Source organism: Anoplopoma fimbria, chromosome 3 (assembly GCF_027596085.1).
Source record: "Anoplopoma fimbria isolate UVic2021 breed Golden Eagle Sablefish chromosome 3, Afim_UVic_2022, whole genome shotgun sequence".
Taxonomy (NCBI): Eukaryota; Metazoa; Chordata; class Actinopteri; order Perciformes; family Anoplopomatidae; genus Anoplopoma; species Anoplopoma fimbria.
The window spans coordinates 12,884,040-12,905,856 of record NC_072451.1 but is presented as its reverse complement, the minus strand read 5'-3'; the positions used below and the strand labels follow the sequence as shown (position 1 = coordinate 12,905,856).

Sequence of the window (21,817 nt, the reverse complement as noted above, 5' to 3'; positions counted from 1 at the left end):
AGAGGGTGAGTCCCTGTCCATGGTTCTCATTTATAATTATTGCGTATGCACAAACTGGGCCTTAAAAAAAGGCGTATTCAACGTCCGATGCAAACTTTGTGATCTATAAAAACCAACTTGACGGGAGACCTACGTAAACTTTGACCCATGTATATGAACATTTAGAAGACATAGATAGAAAGGTGGTGAGGTAATGACCTGAAGCCAGACTGTAGAAATTTAATTTCACTTCATATCACATGTTACTTTGTACTTATAGATTATCTCTATCATAGACAGTCACACCAGCAGTGTTTTTTTGTGCCAATGATCCAAAACTATTCAATAAGCACAATCAAGTAGAAAATATTAATGTTTATTTAAACTAACACGGAGCATAAACACCCAGACTCCCTTCTCATAGTTCTCGGGGACTTTAACAGAGCAAACCTCAGCAAAGTGTTCCACCAGGGACAAAAACACACTGGACCACTGCTACACTGTAATAAAGGACGCCTATCATAAATTTAAATCTGCAAAGCCTGTGGTCAAGACTGTGAGGAGATGGACTAACAAGGCAAAGCTGGAGTTACAGGTCTGCTTTGACTGCACTGATTGGAGTGTCTTTGAGGTTGCTGCTACAGACCTGGTTGAGCTCACTGACACTGTGACATCGTACATCAGCTTTTGTGAGGACATGTGTGCCGACCAAAACTTTCTGCACATATAACAACAATAAACCCTGGTTCACTGCCGAACTCAGGCAGCTTCGTCGGGCCAAGGAGGAGGCCTACAGAAGTGGGGACAGGATCCTGTACAACCAGGCCAGAAATACACTGACTAAGGAGATCAGAGTAGCAAAGAGGTGCTACACTGAAGAGTTCGAAAACAGCCAATGACCCTGCTTCAGTGTGGCGAGGCCAACTGTAGGAGACCATCCCCCAACACTGTGGAGAACTGTCAACTGGCTGACGAACTGAATATGTTCGACTGCAGGTTCGACAAGACAACCTTCACACCCCCTAACTGCTCTGAGATCAATCAACCACCTACACCCCTGCCACCTCCTCACCTCTCCCATCCAACCCCCACCTGCACTGAGGATCTGTGGAGAGGATGCAAGTCTAAATCTACTAAGAAGATTGATGAAATAAGACTTCAGGCGAAATTGGCATTGGGAGGTTAGTGACAGTTGAGCCCGCATCTTCATAGAGACCTTACTCCATCGTACATTGCTGATCAAGCTGCACTTGGAGGGCAGACAGCAAGACAGAGCGCAGGACTCCAGTGGGATGAAAGGAGATGGACTCTGTGTTTACATCATGATGTTTGGTGCTCAAACCTATTGAAAGGTGATGGATATTGTTTTCTTGATGTTGAGTTTTTAATGCTAAGATGACGGCCATATTATCTGCTCAGAGCATAGTTTTGCTGCTGTTTACATTCCTTCTGATGCAAATTCAAAAAATGCACTGAAGGAATGCACTACTGTGTCTGTTTTTCATGTTTTTCTTGTGCTGAAAATGGGCTACAACTGCATTTTGTTGTGTATCCTTGTTTTGCATAATGACAATAAATTATCCTTGAATCCTTCTTTTATGCTCGTATCAAACTGCCGCCTCTACAAGACTTCACTTCTACACTTGCAGATACTATTGCCTTCATTTCGGCTGATCTATTTTCATTTTTAACAAACAAGAAGGCAAGATTGCTGAGTTGAAATGTAAGTTGAAGACTGTGCTGATGACCCATCTACACACATTCTAACATCATTTATTTAACTATTATAGATTCAAAAGAATTGTCCAAAATTGAAAACTTTATTGCACCTTGAAAGAAGATGAGTTGCACCTTAAATCCCTCTGAAATGTGGAGCAGAAGTATAAAGTGTCAAAAATGGAAGAAATCAATAATTGGCAGTTATCTTGGCTGAACTGAGAAACTCAGAAGTCAACATCCCATGCACACAGCTACACACAGATCCATTCCTCCTGAATGACAAACCGAAACTCTTTAGATAGACACTACAATTACAGTAGTGCTTACTTCATTTTATTAGTTCAAGTCTTTAGTTCAAATGTGCCTTCCCTATTCAGCTTAACCTAAACAACCTACACAGTTCAATTACAGTGCCAGTGCTTTGAAATTCTTCATTCATACTTCTGCTATGCAAACCAAATATTATGTGACAGCCCCCAAACGGTGTTCGGAACATTTGGGTCAAACGCAGGAGGGAACCATAAACAATAAAGACCATATACACATCATGTTATTACAACATTGGATGACTTTAATCCACAACTCCATTATAACACAAGTCTATTTTATACTGCTCAGTCAGCAGCTAAGAAAAAAAACAAACAGTAAATTGGATAGGGAAGCCAGAATGTTTAGGGAAGAACTGAGGTTAGCCGCTGGTAACATCTGAACTACTGAGAATAGATGATGTAGGACTCCATTCACACCTGATGATGATTTAGTTGAAGGTTGAGCATTTTAAGTACAAGTGGATGTGTTTCAGCCCCTGTCTGCTGATGAATGTCCCCCAAACACAGTGATTTTCAACCATGTATCATGACAACAGTGTGCAGCTCTTCATTCCAAACAATACAGGGAAAAAGCAACGGATATAAACCAGCGTATCTTGTGGTGAACTGGAATAAAAGCAGGTGCTTGGTACTCCGTCACATCACACTGAAAACCACTGTTCTACACTAGATCATGTGGTCAGGAAACAGGAAAGGTGTGGTTGGTAGAAGCTATTCCGACTTGACAAGTAGACAAAAAGTAACCAGTGCACCGGACTTTGGGATATTGGGGATCACAATGTACCTGTTGTGTTATTCAAATTTAAACAAAAATAGGCTGCATTTCAATGGGACTTTGGAACCGGACAGCTGATATATTTTGTCATGAAATATGGACTTCAAAGGCGGTAGCCTCTGGAGTGGGACGCAGCTAGAGGAAATGTTATCCTGTGTTTTATGATGAGGAACTCTTGAACATATCTCAGGAGAGGCACTCAACTTCCTCCCAACAACACAACACATGGAGAGCTGTGTTTCCAAGCAGAAAGGAGAAGATCACATCAGGCAGGTTACACGTCTGATGTTCTGTTCCTGAGTTAATGCAACCTTGGAGTGAGAGATAGCAGATTTCTAAAAAAGCCCAAACCAGAGAGTGGCTTCCTGGCTGACTGGTGATCAGTGGTAATGTATTTACAGAAGAAAAGTCTGAAGGGGGATAACGAGAGAGAAATTAACTCTGAACAGCAGAGTACTCTCTTCTCTTTTCACCTCTCCTTCCAAGGTCTAGAGGAAGTTTTCAGGTCGACACAAAACAAGAGAACAACCAAACACAAAGCTCACTTCACTGATTGTGGGACCACAGCTGGGTTTCATCAAAATGTGCTGATCCCAAGTCAGCAATGAGCCGTAGCCAACCTTGGTAATTTATAGACCTTGGCAGGACATCAGCATTTTGGAGGGAAGAGTCGTGGGGTCAGAGGTCAGACGTAGAAAAGTCGTACCCTGGAGGTGCTGACGTGGAGGTCGTCATCGTAGAACTTGGTCTCTATGATCACATTACCACTGGAAAAGAAAAGACACTTGGCAACATTAACTGAGGCACTGAAATCCACTACTGTGTCATGTACATTTTTATAACATTTGCATGAATCCATAAATGTGACTGCATGAATCAACAAAAAGTTAAAGGAATATTTCAGCTGATTACAATGTGGTTTTCATTCTGTCCGTTACAAACACTGCACTCACCAAGTCAATATAGATGTTTGGTGATATACTCTTAAATAATCTGACAGAAGAAACTTGTGGAGACAGGTTGTTTGACCAGATAATCAATGAGAGTGTTTCCAAACTTTTTTCCTGGGGAACCACTTTTTAAAAATGACAAACCATCGTAAAAAAAATTCACAAAAGGCCTTATCTATAAATCATGAGAAGAGCGAATTAGTGCGTAAATTAGACCAAATAAATGCATTTAGGCAGACTAAACAGCCAATCTCATTATTTCCATTTCCTTTTATCAGTTACACAAACTGAATGTCAATAGCCTTTCCTATTAGATTTAATGTTAGAAGTAGAAAGTGAAAAAACCAAACATTCAGGCTCCCTCATGTGGCTCAAAGGTGTACTGCACATATAACATTTCTGCAAATTTATTAGGTGACCCTAATAAAATCTCCTTCGACCCAGTCTTTGGGAATAACTGGTTGTACCACTTTGATTTCATTAATTTAAATTCAATATACTTTAATGGCATTAATGTAACGAGTGTCAAGCATAAGATTATAGAGAAGAATAAAAAGGTATGAATAACAAAATTTGTCTGTAAAAGCTGGCCATTTTATTGCTGTCACACGGGTGTGAACAAAGAATAGGAAATGGGTGCACAACACTGCAGCAAGAACATATTGTCAAAGTTGAAGCAGGAGGTGGGTCAGAAAACTGTCTTTCTGTTAACGTTGGTTTTCTCTGTTCTAAAAAGTGGTTTGTCTTTCTGACCCATCAGACTTTACTGTGATGATGTCACTGTGTTTTAATCTCAACTATTAACTTGGTGTATACAATGTTATCATAACTGATAAAAATGATGGACAAAACTATGAAAATAAAACCCATGTTGTAAAGAGTATCCTTTTAACATTCTTTTGTAGCATTGTACAAATTCTCCCAATCTTCCAAATATTAAGGTCATTAGAAATGTGAATACATTACCAGAGACTGGTGCATGAAGTTAGAATTAAACAGGTTGTTTCTAATGTGTACACATTTAAAAAACAAAAACAAACACATAAGTCACATGTACAGTTGTTTTTGTATCCTTTTATGTTGGTTAGACTGTCATAGATGTACAAGGTTAAATAATAAAGATGATAAATAAAATCTACTGCCTGTGTCAGCAGTACAGAAACCTCAAACAGAGAAATGAGAATGAGCTGATTGACTCACGTTAAAACATTGGCTGGCATCATCTGGGACTCTGGAGCCGCTTCTATCAGAGACTGCCATGTGTTGGTGGAGTTGGGGATAACAAAACCAAACTCAAAGAACCATTCTGGACAGAGACACGGACAGACAAAGAGTTCACAACATACAATATCATCACTAAGATCTTGATATAAAGTAGTTAGTGTACCATACTGACCTAAAGACATTGTCAGACTTGGAAACGGGCAACATAAACATGTTATGTTGGTGTGAATTGTGTGTTGTCCCCTGGGGCTCTCTGTAACCTCACCTCTGTACAGCAGGGCCCCAGGGAAAGCACTGCAAACACAGTAACAAGGACGTGACAACAGCTAACAGCTGTCTGTTTTTTTTTTTTCAAGATATATTTTGGCATTTCTGCTTTATTTGATAGTGAAAGACGAACAGGAAAGGCAGGGCAGAGGGAGGGGATGACATGCAGTAAAGGGCCCTTGGCAGGATCTAACGGGCTGCAGCGGCAAAGACTCAGCCTCACTGGTACACACTCCACCAGATGGGCCGCCAGTATGTCCCCCCCTAGAGCTGTCGGTTGAAGTGATCAGAGTTGATTCTTAACACATTAACAGTAAGGTTAAGGACAAGAAGTTTTTATATTAAGCAACTGCTGTATCTTATGACCCTTTATCCAAATATTTGAGTTTTTCACAGACTGAACAGGATCATGCTACTGAATTTAATGGCAAAGAAGACAGTGACCTATTTTTCACCTATGTCACCTATTTTTATAGTTAAAATAGGTGACACACAAGGTTAATTTATTGTCATAATACAACATGGTTGAGCAATAAGATGCAGTTTGTAGTCCAATTTTGTGACATAACGCCGGGACCACACTGCCTGCATGAACAGCGCGTGTGCATCGCAGATCCTCCTGCTTCTTATTCTAGCCCCATGTAAACAGGTCAGCAGCCACACAGGCCCGGCAGGTTTGGCTTTGTCTGTGTTTAAGCTGCATCTCTGAGAGATTGGAGGTCTCATCAGGGTTCAGAGCAAAAGAAGAAGAGTGAAAAACTTTTGCGAGTTTATTGACAACATACCAGCATAATACTTCAGTTTGAGATATATATATATATACTTATATATATATTTATATATATATAACCAAACTGTCAAATGTTTCATTGAAATTAAAAAAGTTCATATTTATTTTTTAACTGTTACAGAATGCCTTCATTTGTTTAAACAATATTTGCAGGCAGTGTTGTTTAAAATGCAGTGACTTGCACGGCCCCATGCATTTATAGAGTAATTAACGCTTCTTCATCAGACCAGAGAATCTTATTTCTCATAGTTTGGGAGTCCTCCATGTTTTTTTGGCAAACTCTGGGGCTTTCATGTCTTGCACTGGAGGAGAGGCGGCTTTTAATTGTGGATTGTTATTAGTATTTACAAATGATCATATACTTCTAAATCTTTTTCTATGTAACTGTAAGAGACCCCTATAGACCCGTTTTACTTTTTTGAGGGGAGATATCAGGTCAACAGTAAGAGCAACATAGAAGTTGTGCACATCATCTGAAAGCTACGAACCTGATGATTTAATTTTTTATGCAGCTCAGCAGTGTTTGTCAAAAATGAATGAATGATTGAAGGTTAGAACATTAAGATGGAAGTGTATAATGTCATTCCCATGTTTCATCAGTTGTTACAGCAATTTTGGGGGTTTATACAATTTGTTACATATGTTTGGTGCTAAATTTAACAATTTTTACATGAAGACACAAACACCTTGAGGAACACCATATAAAACTCATGAACTTTTGACTTTAGGAGATTTCTGTAAGAATTGCATTTTTTCAGTGATTGGCTGGCGAGTGTTTCCGGTCTGGAAACTGCTCAGAAATCCCCTAATTGTCAGTATCTCTAGGAAAGCCATGACTCTGAATGCCATAGGTCTCTAGTTTGTGGCTGTAAACTTTCACAAGGCTGTGATTATCCTAAGAGTCACAGCAGCTCATTTTATACAGTGACATGGAGTTAAGAAGGAAAAATCTCACTATGTGAAATGGCTTCTGTCGTCAAAGTTTTCCAATAATATCCAAGTTATGCAATGCAAGACTGAATGTTTAGGGACCCCAGTATGCAGAAATGTGATTATCATAAAGTGGCCATGTCCGTGGGGGGAGACTTGTACCCATAGAACCCGTTTTTATTCACAAATCTTGAGGGGAGAGGTCAAGAGACTCATCCAAAAATTTCCCTCGCCAAAATTTCAGCCTGAGTTTGGAGGGTTTTTCAGCCCCTTTTATGACAAGCTAGCGTGACATGGTATCAATGGATTCATCAGCTTTGAGTTTCATATGATAACAGTATCTTCACTCAAGCTTCAAAAATAATAAATATAAATTATATTTATAATGAAATTAAACTAAATGAAACATTCTGGCCTTTGTGAAAGGCAAAATCTACATAGAAAGAAGGGCTGGAAGCAGCAGAGCAATGCAGCAAAACTGCGGTTGGTGTCAGATGCAAGACTTATTAAAACGTCTCTCATCATTTACGTTATATGCGATTAAACTAGTAGGACCCAATGGGCGAAAGTAAATGGTATTTATGCTGTCAGAGTATTGCAATTGTCCCCTCTTTTTTATATTTTGCATACCAATGGCTGCCAAAGTCTGTAAGAAAGTCAAAACACATTACAAAATATGCTGATGATACAGAGATTGTGAGTCTTGCAGGAGCAGGATCACGGTGCGGGAGTTAAAGACTTTATAATATAACAGTCATTGCTTCATCTTGATTTTAACAAGACAAAGGACATGGTTATGGTTGTTAATTTGTTTGTTAACCAACAAGAGTTATGCCTTGCATGCAGTGTGCTGTGATTGAAGTGCCTAACAAGCTGCCCAGCTGCAATGATCATCGATGCACAAACACATTAAATCGATCATTTATCGGCTGCAATCAGCAGCTGCAGTGTATGTGCACAACAGGCAACGGAGCCCCCAGTTTACCCGTCAGGAGAGTTGTCAACTGTGTGTCTGCCTGCTACTCTGTCCAGAGTATGCATGCCTGGCCAAATGTTAGCGAGTGTCCAGTCAATAGAGAGGTGTGTGCGTTTGTGTGTATGTGTGATGATAGTCAGCGGTAACGTTATAGCTGCGAACGTAACAGTGCACTGTGTGTACAGATTGTCGTGAATGAATGCTACAACTACTCAAGACCCGTGAGGAGACCCAGGTTAAGTTTCTGTGTCGTGTTGCCACCTGCTGTTTTAAGTGAAGGGGGTTAAGATGCATTTTAGGTGGGCTGACCTTTAAGGTGGACAAGTTAATCTTCTTTCAGCTATTTTAAACTCTTGTCATTTATAATATTTCTTTAACTGTTCACCTTATTGTATAAATCGGTCAGAATTCTTATGGTTGGGTACCAGTTAAACTGTAAATAATTAAAATCCCTAGACATGATTGTTGATTTCAGGAAATCTCCAAAATTGTGTCTTTCCTAAGCTGTAGAGTGTTGGATACCTGACCTTGGTTATTGTTTCTTTCCTATCAGTCTTTATTGCTGCTGCTGCTGCTGCCTGTGGTTGGCTGTAAAAAGGTTGGGTGAGTGTGTGGGTCATGTGGACTGGTGGGTTGGTTGTTTTGCCTGGCCTGGCACTCTGTCCCCGTCTCACGCCCATTCTCACTTCTCTCAGGCCATGTAGCGGACACATGCTGTCCTCCAACCTTCCACTAGATGCCCTCAGACTTTGTCGCCACTCCTGAGCTGAGGTTGAATAGTCAAAAAAATGATGTCCTATATCTTTTTCTAACCACATTTCCTTGATGGAAACATCATGAGGTCAAGGAAAGATGTGAAGAGGAATGGTAAATAGTAAATGGACTTGCGTTTATAAAGCGCCTTTCTGGTCTTCCAACAACTTGAAGCTCATCACACTACATGTCAACATTCTCACACCACGCCAATCAGGATCCAATGTAAATACTCAGTGAGTGACTCTGGCTCGGCGGTAGAGCAGGGTCGCCCTTCAATCAGAGGATCGGCAGTTCGACCCCCAGCTTTGCTAGTCCATGTTGATGTGTTCTTGTGCAAGACACAATACACCCCAAATTGCTCCAGCAGGCTGTTCACACGGTGTATGAATGGGTATGAATGATTAGTTAGTGTCCTGATGGGCAGGTGGCACCCTGCATGGTAGCCCCTGTCATCAGTGTATGAATGGGTGAATGATGACATGTAGTGTTAAAGCGCTTTGAGTGGTTGGAAGACTAAAGAGCACGATACAAGTACAGTCGATTTACCATTTACTCACACACACTGGCACAGTCTTCGGGTGAAATAGAAGATTTTTCACCATGCCTAAAGACACTTTAACATCCAGACTGGTGGAGTCTAAGTTCGAACTGCCAACCTCATCATCAACATCCGCTGTCACATTATTATGTATCCTAGTATAAGTGCAGTCACATTCCAAGCACCACAGTTGTCTTTTCCAGAATCCTTGTGAATTCTCCTTCACATCTTTCCTTGACTTTAAATGTTTTCAGTTGAGTAAAAAGAAAAGTAACAGGACATCATTTGTTTGACCTTTGAAACACAGCCCAGCTCTGCCACATAAATACTTTCAAGTCTTTTCTCTCAGTAAAGCACCCTTATGAGAGACTTATAAGCTTTTATTTTAGTTAGTGTCGGCATCTGATTTATTTTCTGTTGAATGGCTGACTGATTCATCAACTGTTTCAGCACTAATCTTTTTCTAGAATGTAGTACAGAGCGACTAAGGCATGTCATCAAAGTTCTAACTCTTTGCTTTGATTGGGTTTGATTCCTTTTCATGTTATTTTCACATCTTTTATTACTTATACTAGAATATTTTCAATCAGGATACACTAGTTGGAGTAGTTGTTAAACCACATGTCAGCAGTTAAAGTGCACACAGTATTTTTTCAATAACTGTCTGTCTTGCTAAATAACAATGCAAAACAAGTCAATGAGTGTGTTCCTTTTACTATCCCTTCAGTTCTCCAATATTGTACTTCCGATCATTTGGCTATGGCAGTAAGTGGACCAAAATGTAAGGTTCTGCATTGTGTTGCTACAGGTACTGGTGAGAATATGAAATATAATCCAGGAAGTCCAGTTTGATCAGTACATGAGTCATTGGATTTCACAACACAGCGCTTTAAAATACTTTGAGACAGAATGCATTTCCATCCATTAGCTCTAACCGCTCATCCTTTAGAGGGTTACACCCTGGACAGGTCAACACTCAATCACAACCTTCAGGTTCCTGTACCTTCAAAAAGTTCAGATTACCTTCTAGACACTGTCCTTTGAAGAAAACTTTCTGCTCCAGTCTGAACTTTTCCAGTTTCTCTGAGGAGGAAAAGTTTAATTCTCTGGACACTGCTTTACACTTCAGGATCTTCTTCGGGACCCGAGCTGCAGAGACAATAAAACTCGAATTAATCAGAATTTTAAAAAAACCTGAGTCAAATTCCTTGTCTGTGCACGCATACTTGGCCGAAAAAAGCCGATTCTGATTAACTGAGAGCTATTGACTCAAACCTGAATCTTGTTCATTTGTTAAACGTGACCGATCGTAACCAGAGTTTGTAAAGCAAACACACTGTTTGTAGGGGACCTTTAGTAGGCTACCCTTGGACTGAGAAAGTGTGTGGCACTGGTAGACTGCTAGCAGCTGGAAGACGCTTGTAATGTGTTCTTATTGCCAATTGGGGACCCTTGCTCAGTAAATCCTGATTTTTTGTTAATCTATAAGGATGAAGTTACAATGCTCAAGCAACCCTGGTAATGTTTGCACATATTCAACAAGCCTGAGAGAGAAGCGCGTGTTCAAATTACTTCCCATAAGTTATTCTTTATGTGAAGTTATTTGCACTATTTCACAAATGGTACTGAATATTGGTATTCTCCTTTACCACATGAACGTTTGATGTACACTGCCCCAAAAGCTGTTACACTCAGGGGTCTGAGAGTACTACTATATAAAGTCCTCTTTAAGAACATTACAGACATTATTTTGTATGAAGGGTTTGCAAAAAAAAAAATCACATTTCAAACATGGAGAACAAAATGCTCTTCAATGGCTCCACCAGACTCAATTCTAATGGCAGAAAGAGACAAAGATCCCTATGAACAACAGCTGAATAAGAGTGGAAGAAATCACAAATCATCAAAATGTGTGCAGATTTAAACAGGAACAGCTTCCTGTTTCAGTGTCACGTGTTTCACAATAATGCAGCCTGTAACAAGCTGGAAGAAAAGGCAACGTGTTGCCTTAGCAAAGCTCCTCTTCAAACTTCACAATAGAAATAGAAGTTAGTCTCGGGCTGGCATTATTGGATCAGCTGAACATACTATTGATTGATAAATCAGAGAGTTTACTCCTCTTGGATATAACCACTGAGTATAATGCCGAGGGCCCAAAATACATTTTCTTTAGTTCAAGTTTTAATCTTTTTTTTTTCTTTCTTTCTTTTTGGGCATAAAAAATGTAAATGTAAATAATACATTTGTTGTATGATATTAACTTTTTTGGTCTATATTTAAATAATCATAATTGAAGTAAAGAAGAATAACTTCAATTTAACATGTGACTTCAAACTTTTGACTAGCAGTGTTCATAGAGTCTAATGTTTAGTCAACTACAATGATCTGCATGCACTAAAAAGTAATTTGCATTGTAAACCGTGTACATGACCTCAGTATATTATGTGGCAAGCTCTCCTTTATGAATCCTATTTGCCTCTCTGCATTTTTTGCACTCAAGTGCATACTAAATTGTACTTGCCTTCCAAGTCAAATGTCATTCTTATTTTCACAGTAGCCGTAAGAGCATATGCCACTCTTTCTCTATGGGCCATGAGAACTTTTGAATCCTAGTTTCTTTATGACTACGGTTAGAATGGTGGATGAAAGATAAACCAGAAAGTAAATCATACAAATCTGGTTTAAGTTCAAACAAAAAGGTTTGGGTTATAACACTTTATAATGATTGTACATAATTGGGGTAAACTCTAACTCTGAAGCCATTGGTCTGACGACAGACTTGTATTTAACCAAAGCCTGCTTGAACGTGATTGGGCAATACTACTCAGACTGAAAACAAAAACAAGAATGCTTCCGATGCCAAAATGGTGTCACATGGCTACAGATCCATGCATATGATGCAGAATCTGTTGATTGAGATTAGGGTAAATGTCTCTTCTACCTGTCCCCACATCCACAGATCTTATGTAGCTGATGAGCAAAGATAATTAAAAAAAGGGTGGGGGCTAGGAAAACCATACGCACCTAGACAACTTGCTAACAATAAATAGCCCTCAAAAAACATGTTGTGCTACATATACTCTATGTGTGTCTAATGTACCTTCATGTTCTACTCCTGGAACAGAGAGGTCTTCAGTTCCCTGCCACAGCACTTTGCCCGTCTCTGCATCTCGAAGGTTCATCCAGTTTCTGTCAGGAGAGGGTTAAGTGGCAACAACCAAACTAAAGAATAGACTAGACTAAATCAACTGAACTGAACAGTATTCAAACATTTTCTGCCACTCACGTTATCAACCTTCAGACATTATTTGACATTTTAAGTTAGCAGGGTTAACATAAAATAAACAAGTGAGAATCAACTGTTCTGATCAGCTGGTCTCTTCTATCCAATAGCACAGCGACACTATTACATGGTTAGCCTATCATCTTGCTGCTGTCTCTTTTTAAATATAATTGTCTCTCTACCGTCAGTACGTTCATGTTGCTGTTACGCGCCTCTCCACCTCCCCATTTCCGCCCAATCTTTCACAGATCCATCAGCCTCATCAGCCGCCACCACCACCACCACCACCAGTGTCTTATGTTGCTGCTGCTCAGGGCAGACACCCCTCGATAACAGATCTCCCCGTAGAGTCCAAGACTCATCATCACGTATCATCCGTTAATGAAAAATAATAATATTTTCTTCATCTGACTAGTCTCTTCTTATATAAATACTGTGCAGCAAGAAATGCCTTGTCTCCTTATTCTTGGAGTACTTTTTTTTTTTTTACATTGAGAGGTCATTAAGCTCTTTGAAATCTGAAATTACATAAAAAATGTCAAAGTAAAGGATGTGCCAAATGACCTTGGCTTTTAGTTTCTTCTATCCATTTATCCAAAGAGGTTTCTTTACATTTGGTTTACTCTGATTTGTGTTTGGAGAGCAGTGTTGTTATGAGACTGGTCCCAGTGTGTCTGAGAGGGGTCAGTTAGTTTCAGTACCAACTGACATAGGTGACCCTTTTCTGGGCTCAGCTCTTGGGCTTTGAGGGCTTTGGAGTGAGGGTGTCTCGGGGATTTGAGGTGGTTCAAATGTATGGTTGCTCTCTTTTAAATGTGAACAATCAGTTGTGCTAATTCTCTATGTGCATTTGAAGGTGTCTTTCTGTGTATGTGTATATAGAAGTCACCTTATGTACTCTATAGCTGACTAGATAAAACTGGTGTACCACATATAGCCTATGTCCCAGTAGAAAAGAGGAAAACACTGTGGTTTTAACACTACGTAGTTTTTATAATACCTGATTTGAGAAGGTGCTGCAGCCCCCTTACCATCCCTACTTCCTGGGACCATATGATCTGACATGTAGCCCTGCGGCTGTACATCTTCATTTAGTAACATAAGCTAACTAAGACCATAAAGGAATCATTTCTTCACATGAATTTGTTTAAAGTAATATGTCATCATGTGATCCCCTCTGTCTACACTTCCTTACTGCCAGCTGTGTACAGACGAACATGCTTTGTTTAGGGGGACTACAAACGGACTGAAAGGACAGAGGCATGCAAAGCAACACTGAGCCTAAACATTGCCAACAAAGCACTAGTATTTGATTTGGGTAACATTTCAGCATGTTATACATTTATAATATCAGGCTTTAATCATGTGGGTCCAAATTAATCTGAGGAAGAATGAAAATAAGCTGTGTGGAGGTGAGTGAGAGGAAGCTGAAGAAGTGTTTGTCTGGATGATGCTGGCTATAGCTGTCCCATCAGTCTGTCACTTGGTCAGCTGTTCCTGACCTCCACATTCACTATGAACACAATACAGCCGTCAATCACAGAGCCTGGAACGACCCAGTATGTGATTTCACTATACTTTACAGCTTCTCATGCTGCATCATTTCAACAACAATCTGTGAGCGCCCCAATGAATCAGCATACGTTTAATCTATCCATCTATCCATCTACTTACATTTCAACGTACCTTTTTAACAGTGAAAACGTGCAAAATATACAGAACTTTTAGAGCAAAGTCAATTGGTAGGTAGACTGGTAGGTAAATGGACTGTGCGCTTTTCTAGTCCTACGACCACTCAAAGCACTTTAACACTACATGTCATCATTCACCCATTCACACACATTCATACACTGATGACAGGGTCTATAATGCAAAGTGCCACCTGCCCATTGGGGTTAGGTGTCTTTCCCATGTATACATTGACATGGACTAGTGGAACCGGGTTAACAGGTAGGTTAGCAGGTAGCCAGTCCGATCATTATATTGGGGCTGAATTAAATAATTGGATAGCTTATTACAGTCCTGCCACAGCCCTAGATACCAGATTGTTTTTCTTTTTTTGTTATTGCTTTTGATTAATTGATTGCTGTCAGGAAGTAATGAGACATTCAACCAATATAACAGACTGTTTTTGAAGAAGAATACCAACCCTAGCTTTAAGTGATTTCCCACATTTATGTAATGTAATTTACACCAGCTATTTTTTTAATAATTAGTAATTAGTAATTTACTCAGATGCTGCTAGTCTTGGTTTCTCCTCACTAATATGCATTCTGACATTCAAACATTGGCTTTGAGCCTGGCTTGGTATAGAGACAGTCCTGTGCAGCACTGTTCTAAAGATCGGGCCGTGGTCTGCCTGGAATTCTAAGTTGATCAGTGTGATGCCGGATGGTTTCGGTTAAATCAGTACAATTCTCCAGAGGACCTGTTGAATGAGTGTGGCAGACACTGATGCCTCCTCATTTTATCTTTCAATATTAGACTGACAGACAGCAGTAAAGAACCGTCATCCCACAGCCTTCTGTTTTAGAAGATTCTCCACTCAGCATCCTGTCACCCTCAGAAACTACTTAGTGTCACACACACTTGACTCCACGCCATCTGTGAAGCTCTCCATTCTAACTGCCTCAAAACACACAGCTTCTGAAGCTCAAGGGCCTCCCATGTTAGCATATTGTTACATGAGTGATGAGGACAGAGTTGCATTACAAATGCACAGAGCTATCTGAAAGGGCAGCATTTCTCTGACGCATTTAGGGATTCACCCTAATCTCATAAAACAGTACATCTAGGCTACATATTTGATAAGTTAATTTGGATTCATTTGCCTTTCATTCTGCAAGAAATACATGTGCGTTAGGGTTCATTTTTAATCTCCAACAATGAAGACCTTTAATTGCTTCACGTCTTTAATTATTTACATTTCTTAGATTGTTTGCAGAACGCCCTCAGAGTGGGACAGGTGTAAAAGTAGTCTACCATTAATCTTCAACAGCCACGGTGGACTGATTATATATGGACTAAAGAAAAAACATAAAAAGAAGATTAAATATAATTTGTGCTTTGTAAAAATATTTACATATAACTTTTAATCAACAAAACACTCAACTCTACTCAAATTTCATGATTTTATTAAAATTTCAAATCACGTCTCAGTTAACTTCACATTTATGTAAGTTAATCGTAAATTCTACTTATAGCAGAGATTCATAAAAAAAACAAAAACTAAAATACTTGATTAGGGCTTTAAGGGCTTCTCTAATATGTATTAATCTATTAATGGTGTCCTCGACTAAAAACGTACATAGTCCAATCTGATTTGGTCAAGTTGGGACCGTTTTTTATTCTGCTGAAACCACAGGTAAGAGAAGCCGCAAACAGCTGTTTCAACACCACTCCCCCAGCTGATTTTACAGAATGTGTATACCTTTAAAATATACCTAGCTCTGATATTGCTACATTGTGTTATTAATAAATGATTAATGATCCTTAGTCGAATCAGGCTTCTTAATAGCGCCCCTAATAAGTAAACACACATACATACATACATACATACATACATACATACATACATACATACATACATACATACATACATACATACATACAGCTTTAATCCATGTCTATCAGTGCTGTACCACCTCCACCATCCCCCACCTCTCCTTCAGGCTTTCTAGTAAAGTGTGCTGAGTTGAATGGTTTCTCTAATCCTCTAAATCCATCTAAATCCAATCTCCTACATCAAACTCGTCATCCTCCACACCTTCCAGAATAATCCAGGCCACACTGCAATGTCTTTCTCAGTCTTTCACCAGGTTGCACGTCTCTTTTCTAAACATTTCACTGTAAACAAAAGAGAACACATGCATCATTTTAGCAGGATGTCCATAAAAAAAAGTGGTCTAACAGGGGCAGCACTGACAGAAGTTGGAAACTTGTTCCGCTTTACGAAGGAAAAACCATCATCCACATTTAACTGTTCATATCTGAAAATGTGTGCCCTTTGCATTTATTCTCTCTCAAACCACTTCATCACAAAGTAACCGAAAGAAACTCTTGTGCAGCAACTGATTCAAGCTCCAACAACATCATATAAGGTTGTACCATGGCCTCCTCAGGGCCTGCTGCAGGTTGTGTGTGTGCAAACCACTAGGGTCCCTGCACAAATCAGAACACACACAAGCTAATGAGCCCCCAGTGAAAAGCTGCTGTCACTGTTTAGTCTGCATTTATTTTAATGAAATATTGCTTGTTAACCAGAGGACGTCCCCAGTGCCGTTCAGAATCAGATCAGAGGCCTGTTTAAAGAAAAAGTTTCAGGGTTTACACAGCAGAGTTATCTAAGTAATAAGCAGGTGAGGTCTGTACAGGACACACGATCTGCTACCAATTACTTAGTGTGACTCAGGGGACATGGCAAAGTCAAATGAGCATCCTTTGGCTCAACTATTATAATTTAATTTCTTCTTTCCATTGTCATTTTGAATAAGATACAATAGCGACAAACAATCATCTTATTTAACAAGCTATATGCTAATGAGGGACAAAAGGTTAAACTGTGCTTAAGGCATGTAATTAGCCCTTTGAAGGAGTTCAGGGGAAAAATACTATTCCGTTAACTGTTGCAACAATGGATAAAAAATGTTTGTGGGAGCAAACAGAGCAGTGCAGAATGTTTTGTTGTTTTGCATACCTCTCAAACAGCAGAGGCCACCTTTTTTACTTTCACAATCTCAGAATGACAATAAGTTCAGTCTGTCTTTGGTTTTGCATTTATAAATGGTAAAATGGTTAATGAACTCTACATGCATAGCGCTTTTTAGCCTTCCAATCACTCCAAACTCTAACACATGTCACCATTCACCCATTCACACCCATTCATACACTGATGACACGGGCTACCATGCAAGGTGCCACCTGCCGATCAGGATCTATCTAACCATTGATTCACCGCTGGAACAGCCTGCAGGAGCAATTTAGCGTCAAGTGTTTTGCCCAAGGACACATCCACATGGACTAGAGGAGCCGGGGATCAAACTGCCAACCTTCTGATTGAAGGACGACCCTGCTCTACCACTGAGCCACATTCGCCCTATATGTGAGACCACCAATAACTGATGAAGGCAGGAGCTACGCTTGTGTGAGCATCTTAGTTTTTCTGTTCTTGGGAAACATTGACAAATAAAGTGAGAGAATTTGTGAGAGTTTTATATTCATATTCTTGTTCTTCATAAGTTTGTTGGATAGCACATGATGGTATCAATGTTGCCTTAACAGTCTAAAAAATACAAATAAAATGATGTGCCGTTTAGCCTCTGTGTTGGCTGGAATAAGGCAGTATAGACAGAAGGTAGTAAATCCCTGTTCCACTAAATCATGGATTTAGGCATTACCACACTACAACAAGAGGCCCGACCTTACCAACAAACATACACAAGCTCACACCTTCATCTATTGTACAGACTGGGATAAGTATAATATGACAAGGGGGACAGCTTTTATGCATATGGAAATACCTAAACTAACTAATGTTGTATGATCATGTTTTCACTGGCTGGAAGCACTGGGTCTCCGTTGCAGTAAGGGCAGCATGCTGCTTGTTCTAGAAGGAATTACTGGTACTAATTCGGTCTTACTTGGTCACATGAAGACACAGTCCAGTCAGTAATATGGAAAGCATACATTTTCCACGTTGGCTCCAGCCACACACACCATCACATCCTAGATACAAATCCACAGTTTGCATTTGTAAAAAAATATTCACCAAATTTGGTACTTAGTGTAGCAGTTAAAAAGAGAAAATATGCAAACATTGCAAATTGGTCAGTGATGCTGGATGTTATTTGGCACATATACTGTGAAACTCAAAAATTAGCCACTACATAAACAGGCAATCAGCTTAGAGTTGTCATTTAAGAATAAATGAAACTCACCAAGCTGCCTGACCGCGTAGTGGTGGCTGAGTTACGGATAGGTAGGCAGCAGTATTTATGGTAGATCCGTTAGCTGTTGGCCAAACACACACGGTTTCCCCTCATTGTGGACACAGAGTAGCGAATGGGGGGTTGGACATGTACTCAGCTGTGGTATCACTAGCGGCCCAAACTGGTAAAACTGGAGAGTAGTGATTGAGAAGTCAGCAGCAGTCAATGGCAGTTTAAAAGAGGAAATAAAAAGGTATTTTGAGAAAGTGTAAGGTCACCACAACCATGAGTTGTCCTTTTAGCCTGCAGTCACAACTGGACACCCAAAATATTAAGTTGTTTACTGTAGCAGAATAGGAGATTAGTTTTGGACAGACACAGAGGTGCAGACTTACTCGCTCACTCATGGCAACCACACACTTAACCGAATCGGATGATGCTCCTTGTAGAGATATCAGAGATTTTAAAGAATCCTGTTGATGAAATGACTTCAAGCTCTTGGGACAACATTTTGCTTTTGGGTTATATTTCCAGCAAGGGCTCCAGTTAATGTGAATATCTATCTGAGGTGGACTGAAAAACGTAACTGATGTCAAATAATGATGTCCAGGTGTGACGGAGGTTTAATACCATCAATAGATCACCCTACAGTCTGTATCATCCTCCTGCTATCCTGTTCAGCTCAGGTCCAAAAAGGATGCGGACGCAGTTCTGTTACTACTCTCTTAGGTGTTCATGTTTTGCGGTACATAATGTTCTGCACATTCATACGTTTGGACATAGAAAGTATGTCATGCAGACCCCTGTGGATCCATGCAGCATCACAGAGCTGGAAAGTATAATTTGGGATTAAGTGTGGCAAAACTCAATAGTTGTCCAAAATGTCTTACCTGGAATCTCCCAGCCATTGATTCTCTGACAGGCAGGGTTTCTCAGTAATAAACACCAATAACAGGATTTAATATTCCAGATGTCGTTTTAGAAAGAGATCAAATGTTCAACAATGCATAACCGCATATATCATTTTGGTATTTTGTAGATGATTTTCCCCTATTGCATAAGTCAAACACAACCACCCAATTCAAAGAAGATCTAAAGCAGTAATAATCAGCAGAAGATCCTCATAATATCAGCCAACTCACAGAATAGTAAAAACAAGTTCTTGGGCGTTCTAAACCCATACCATATAAAAGCATCATCATATGTCTGATTCCTGCCAAGTTATGGTTATCTGTTATATGTCACAATCTACTTTACTTCCTTAGTTTTCGGTTGGCGGCTCCTGAATATACCATCTAATCAAGGCAAATGACTAAAATTGAAATTCAAAAGTGTCCATTGTGTGTGTGTCCATAGCAAGTGGATTCAAGTCTGCCAATGGTGGCTGACATGAACTCACTTGTTTACCAAAGTAATTTCACTTGTTTTAAAAGTTTTTTTTAAAAGGCACAAATGGGACAGTAAGTTGTGACACTGATTCACATTAAAAATATATATATATGAATACAGACACAAAAAATAAATCAGGATCTCAAAACACTCATTATTGGACGTAATCAGTATACGTGTGACCTTTGGAAATACACTGGCAGGGCCGCATTGAAATTGACTGATTTGTGATGATGTTTGGCTTCACTTCCATAACGTTACACATCTTCCCAAGTGTAAAGTTACGTTGCTATCAAACAGCAAACGAGGGATATATACTTAATTCGAACAACATGTCAGCTAAGAGCTGAAGTTATTTTTAGTCAGTAAACGTTTGACAGTAATAAATCGATATATAGATATATATCACTTCTTCAGTGTAAACATTGCCTCCGTCGCATGTCGCTACAGTACGTTAAGTTAGAGCATCGTACAGCTGCCACACCAAGCCTACTAAGCAGTTAGCCGGGCGAATTAGCCACAGCCCAAAACAACTCAGTTTAGCTAGCAGGCAGTCATTCAAACGGGTACTAGCTGGTTCGTAACTACGAGAACATTTCCATTTTGTCACATCACATAAAGACAGACATCGGCAGTGAAACGTTGGCTGACGTTATCCAATTAGAAGTGAAACTGACAGGTTAGCCACAGTAGCTGTGACCGAGTACTATACAACATGTCAATAGCATTTTGCTTATGTTAGATGACGTTATCTCGGACAAACAGGACAGACAGTACTAACATATGTGTCTAACCTTCGCAGAACAGAAAGGATACAGTTTGAAGCCCTTCAAAATTTCCTTGGCCCTGTCTTCGTCTGAAGACATTTCTCAAATCGTCTGTTTTCGTTACTTACAGAAAATCCAGGATCTGCTGAAATAACGAAGCTGCTGTTGAAGTAATCTTCCCCAGTTAGCTAACTAACTAGTCGCTCGCCTAATGGTTGCATGAAACCAGCATAAACGATATGTACTTAACTCTATATTGTTGGACTGCAGGTTAAATCTGATCCGATAAGGCAATCAGCTAAATATATCCAGCTAAATAACAGACAGCTAGCCTAGCCAGTCAACCGCACATGGTAGCTACTAACAGCCAATCACATGCCAGGAATGAGAAGCATGGGTGGGACAACACTAGATAGAGACGCGTCACCAGGGGCAACGCCACACACACCGAAGACTGATTGGGGCCACGGTGACAGGGTTCGTGCGTGATGCACAACTTATTTCTCATTTAAAATGTAGTGGAGACTGGATTTGTAATACTTGATGCATTTCTCTGTTACTTAGAAATATAACTTAGAATAACGTAGAAATATTTGGACTAGCAACCAAATCTCAATACATCTTTACATCATGCTGCTAGAAGCTAGAGACAAGGACAACAAACATGGACGGAAAAAGATAAAGAGTAGACCGGATTCATGTGCACAAAAGTAAAGAAAAATAAGCCTAGGTGTAGATATAAATATTATATATATATATAATACATCATTTTTAATACACCATTTAAAAATTATACATTTTAAATCGTGTACTACAACTGTATAATTTATACAGTTTTAATACACTATTTCATTCTCACATGTACTGTACATCTCAGTATGTCTGTATGCAGTGTGTAGGATTTCTATTTACAGTGAAAGATGATATATACATTAAAATAAATGGTGTATTAAAACTGTACATTTTTTATCTATAATGACATCATTGGTTATAGAGGATTCTGCTGTTAGGTGTGATAGGAAGGAGTAGGTAGGTGGATGGTGCTCTATATTTCTCAAGAAGAATGTGCCATTCAGAGTTGCGAGCAAGGGAAAAGAGTATAAAGAATATGCAGTAGTAGAAATATGGACAATTCACCATCATCATTTTTTGGTTTAATTCGTTTGTTTGATTTTCTCCTTGTTCTAAGAAAGGGAATAGGGAACTATGTCACACTCC

General features: G+C 39.5%; 1 protein-coding gene across 1 annotated transcript; it reads right to left on the bottom strand.

Annotated features, from left to right (window-relative positions):
• Positions 1 to 2,129: 2,129 nt before the first annotated feature.
• On the bottom strand, positions 2,130 to 20,906 carry pde6d (phosphodiesterase 6D, cGMP-specific, rod, delta). Its single transcript, XM_054596524.1, has 5 exons — positions 20,649 to 20,906; positions 12,334 to 12,422; positions 10,257 to 10,382; positions 4,953 to 5,058; positions 2,130 to 3,569 (listed from the first exon to the last, which is right to left on the bottom strand). The coding sequence occupies exons 1-5, from the start codon at positions 20,696 to 20,698 to the stop codon at positions 3,488 to 3,490; spliced, it is 453 nt and encodes a 150-aa protein (XP_054452499.1). The 5' UTR covers positions 20,699 to 20,906; the 3' UTR covers positions 2,130 to 3,487.
• Positions 20,907 to 21,817: the final 911 nt, after the last annotated feature.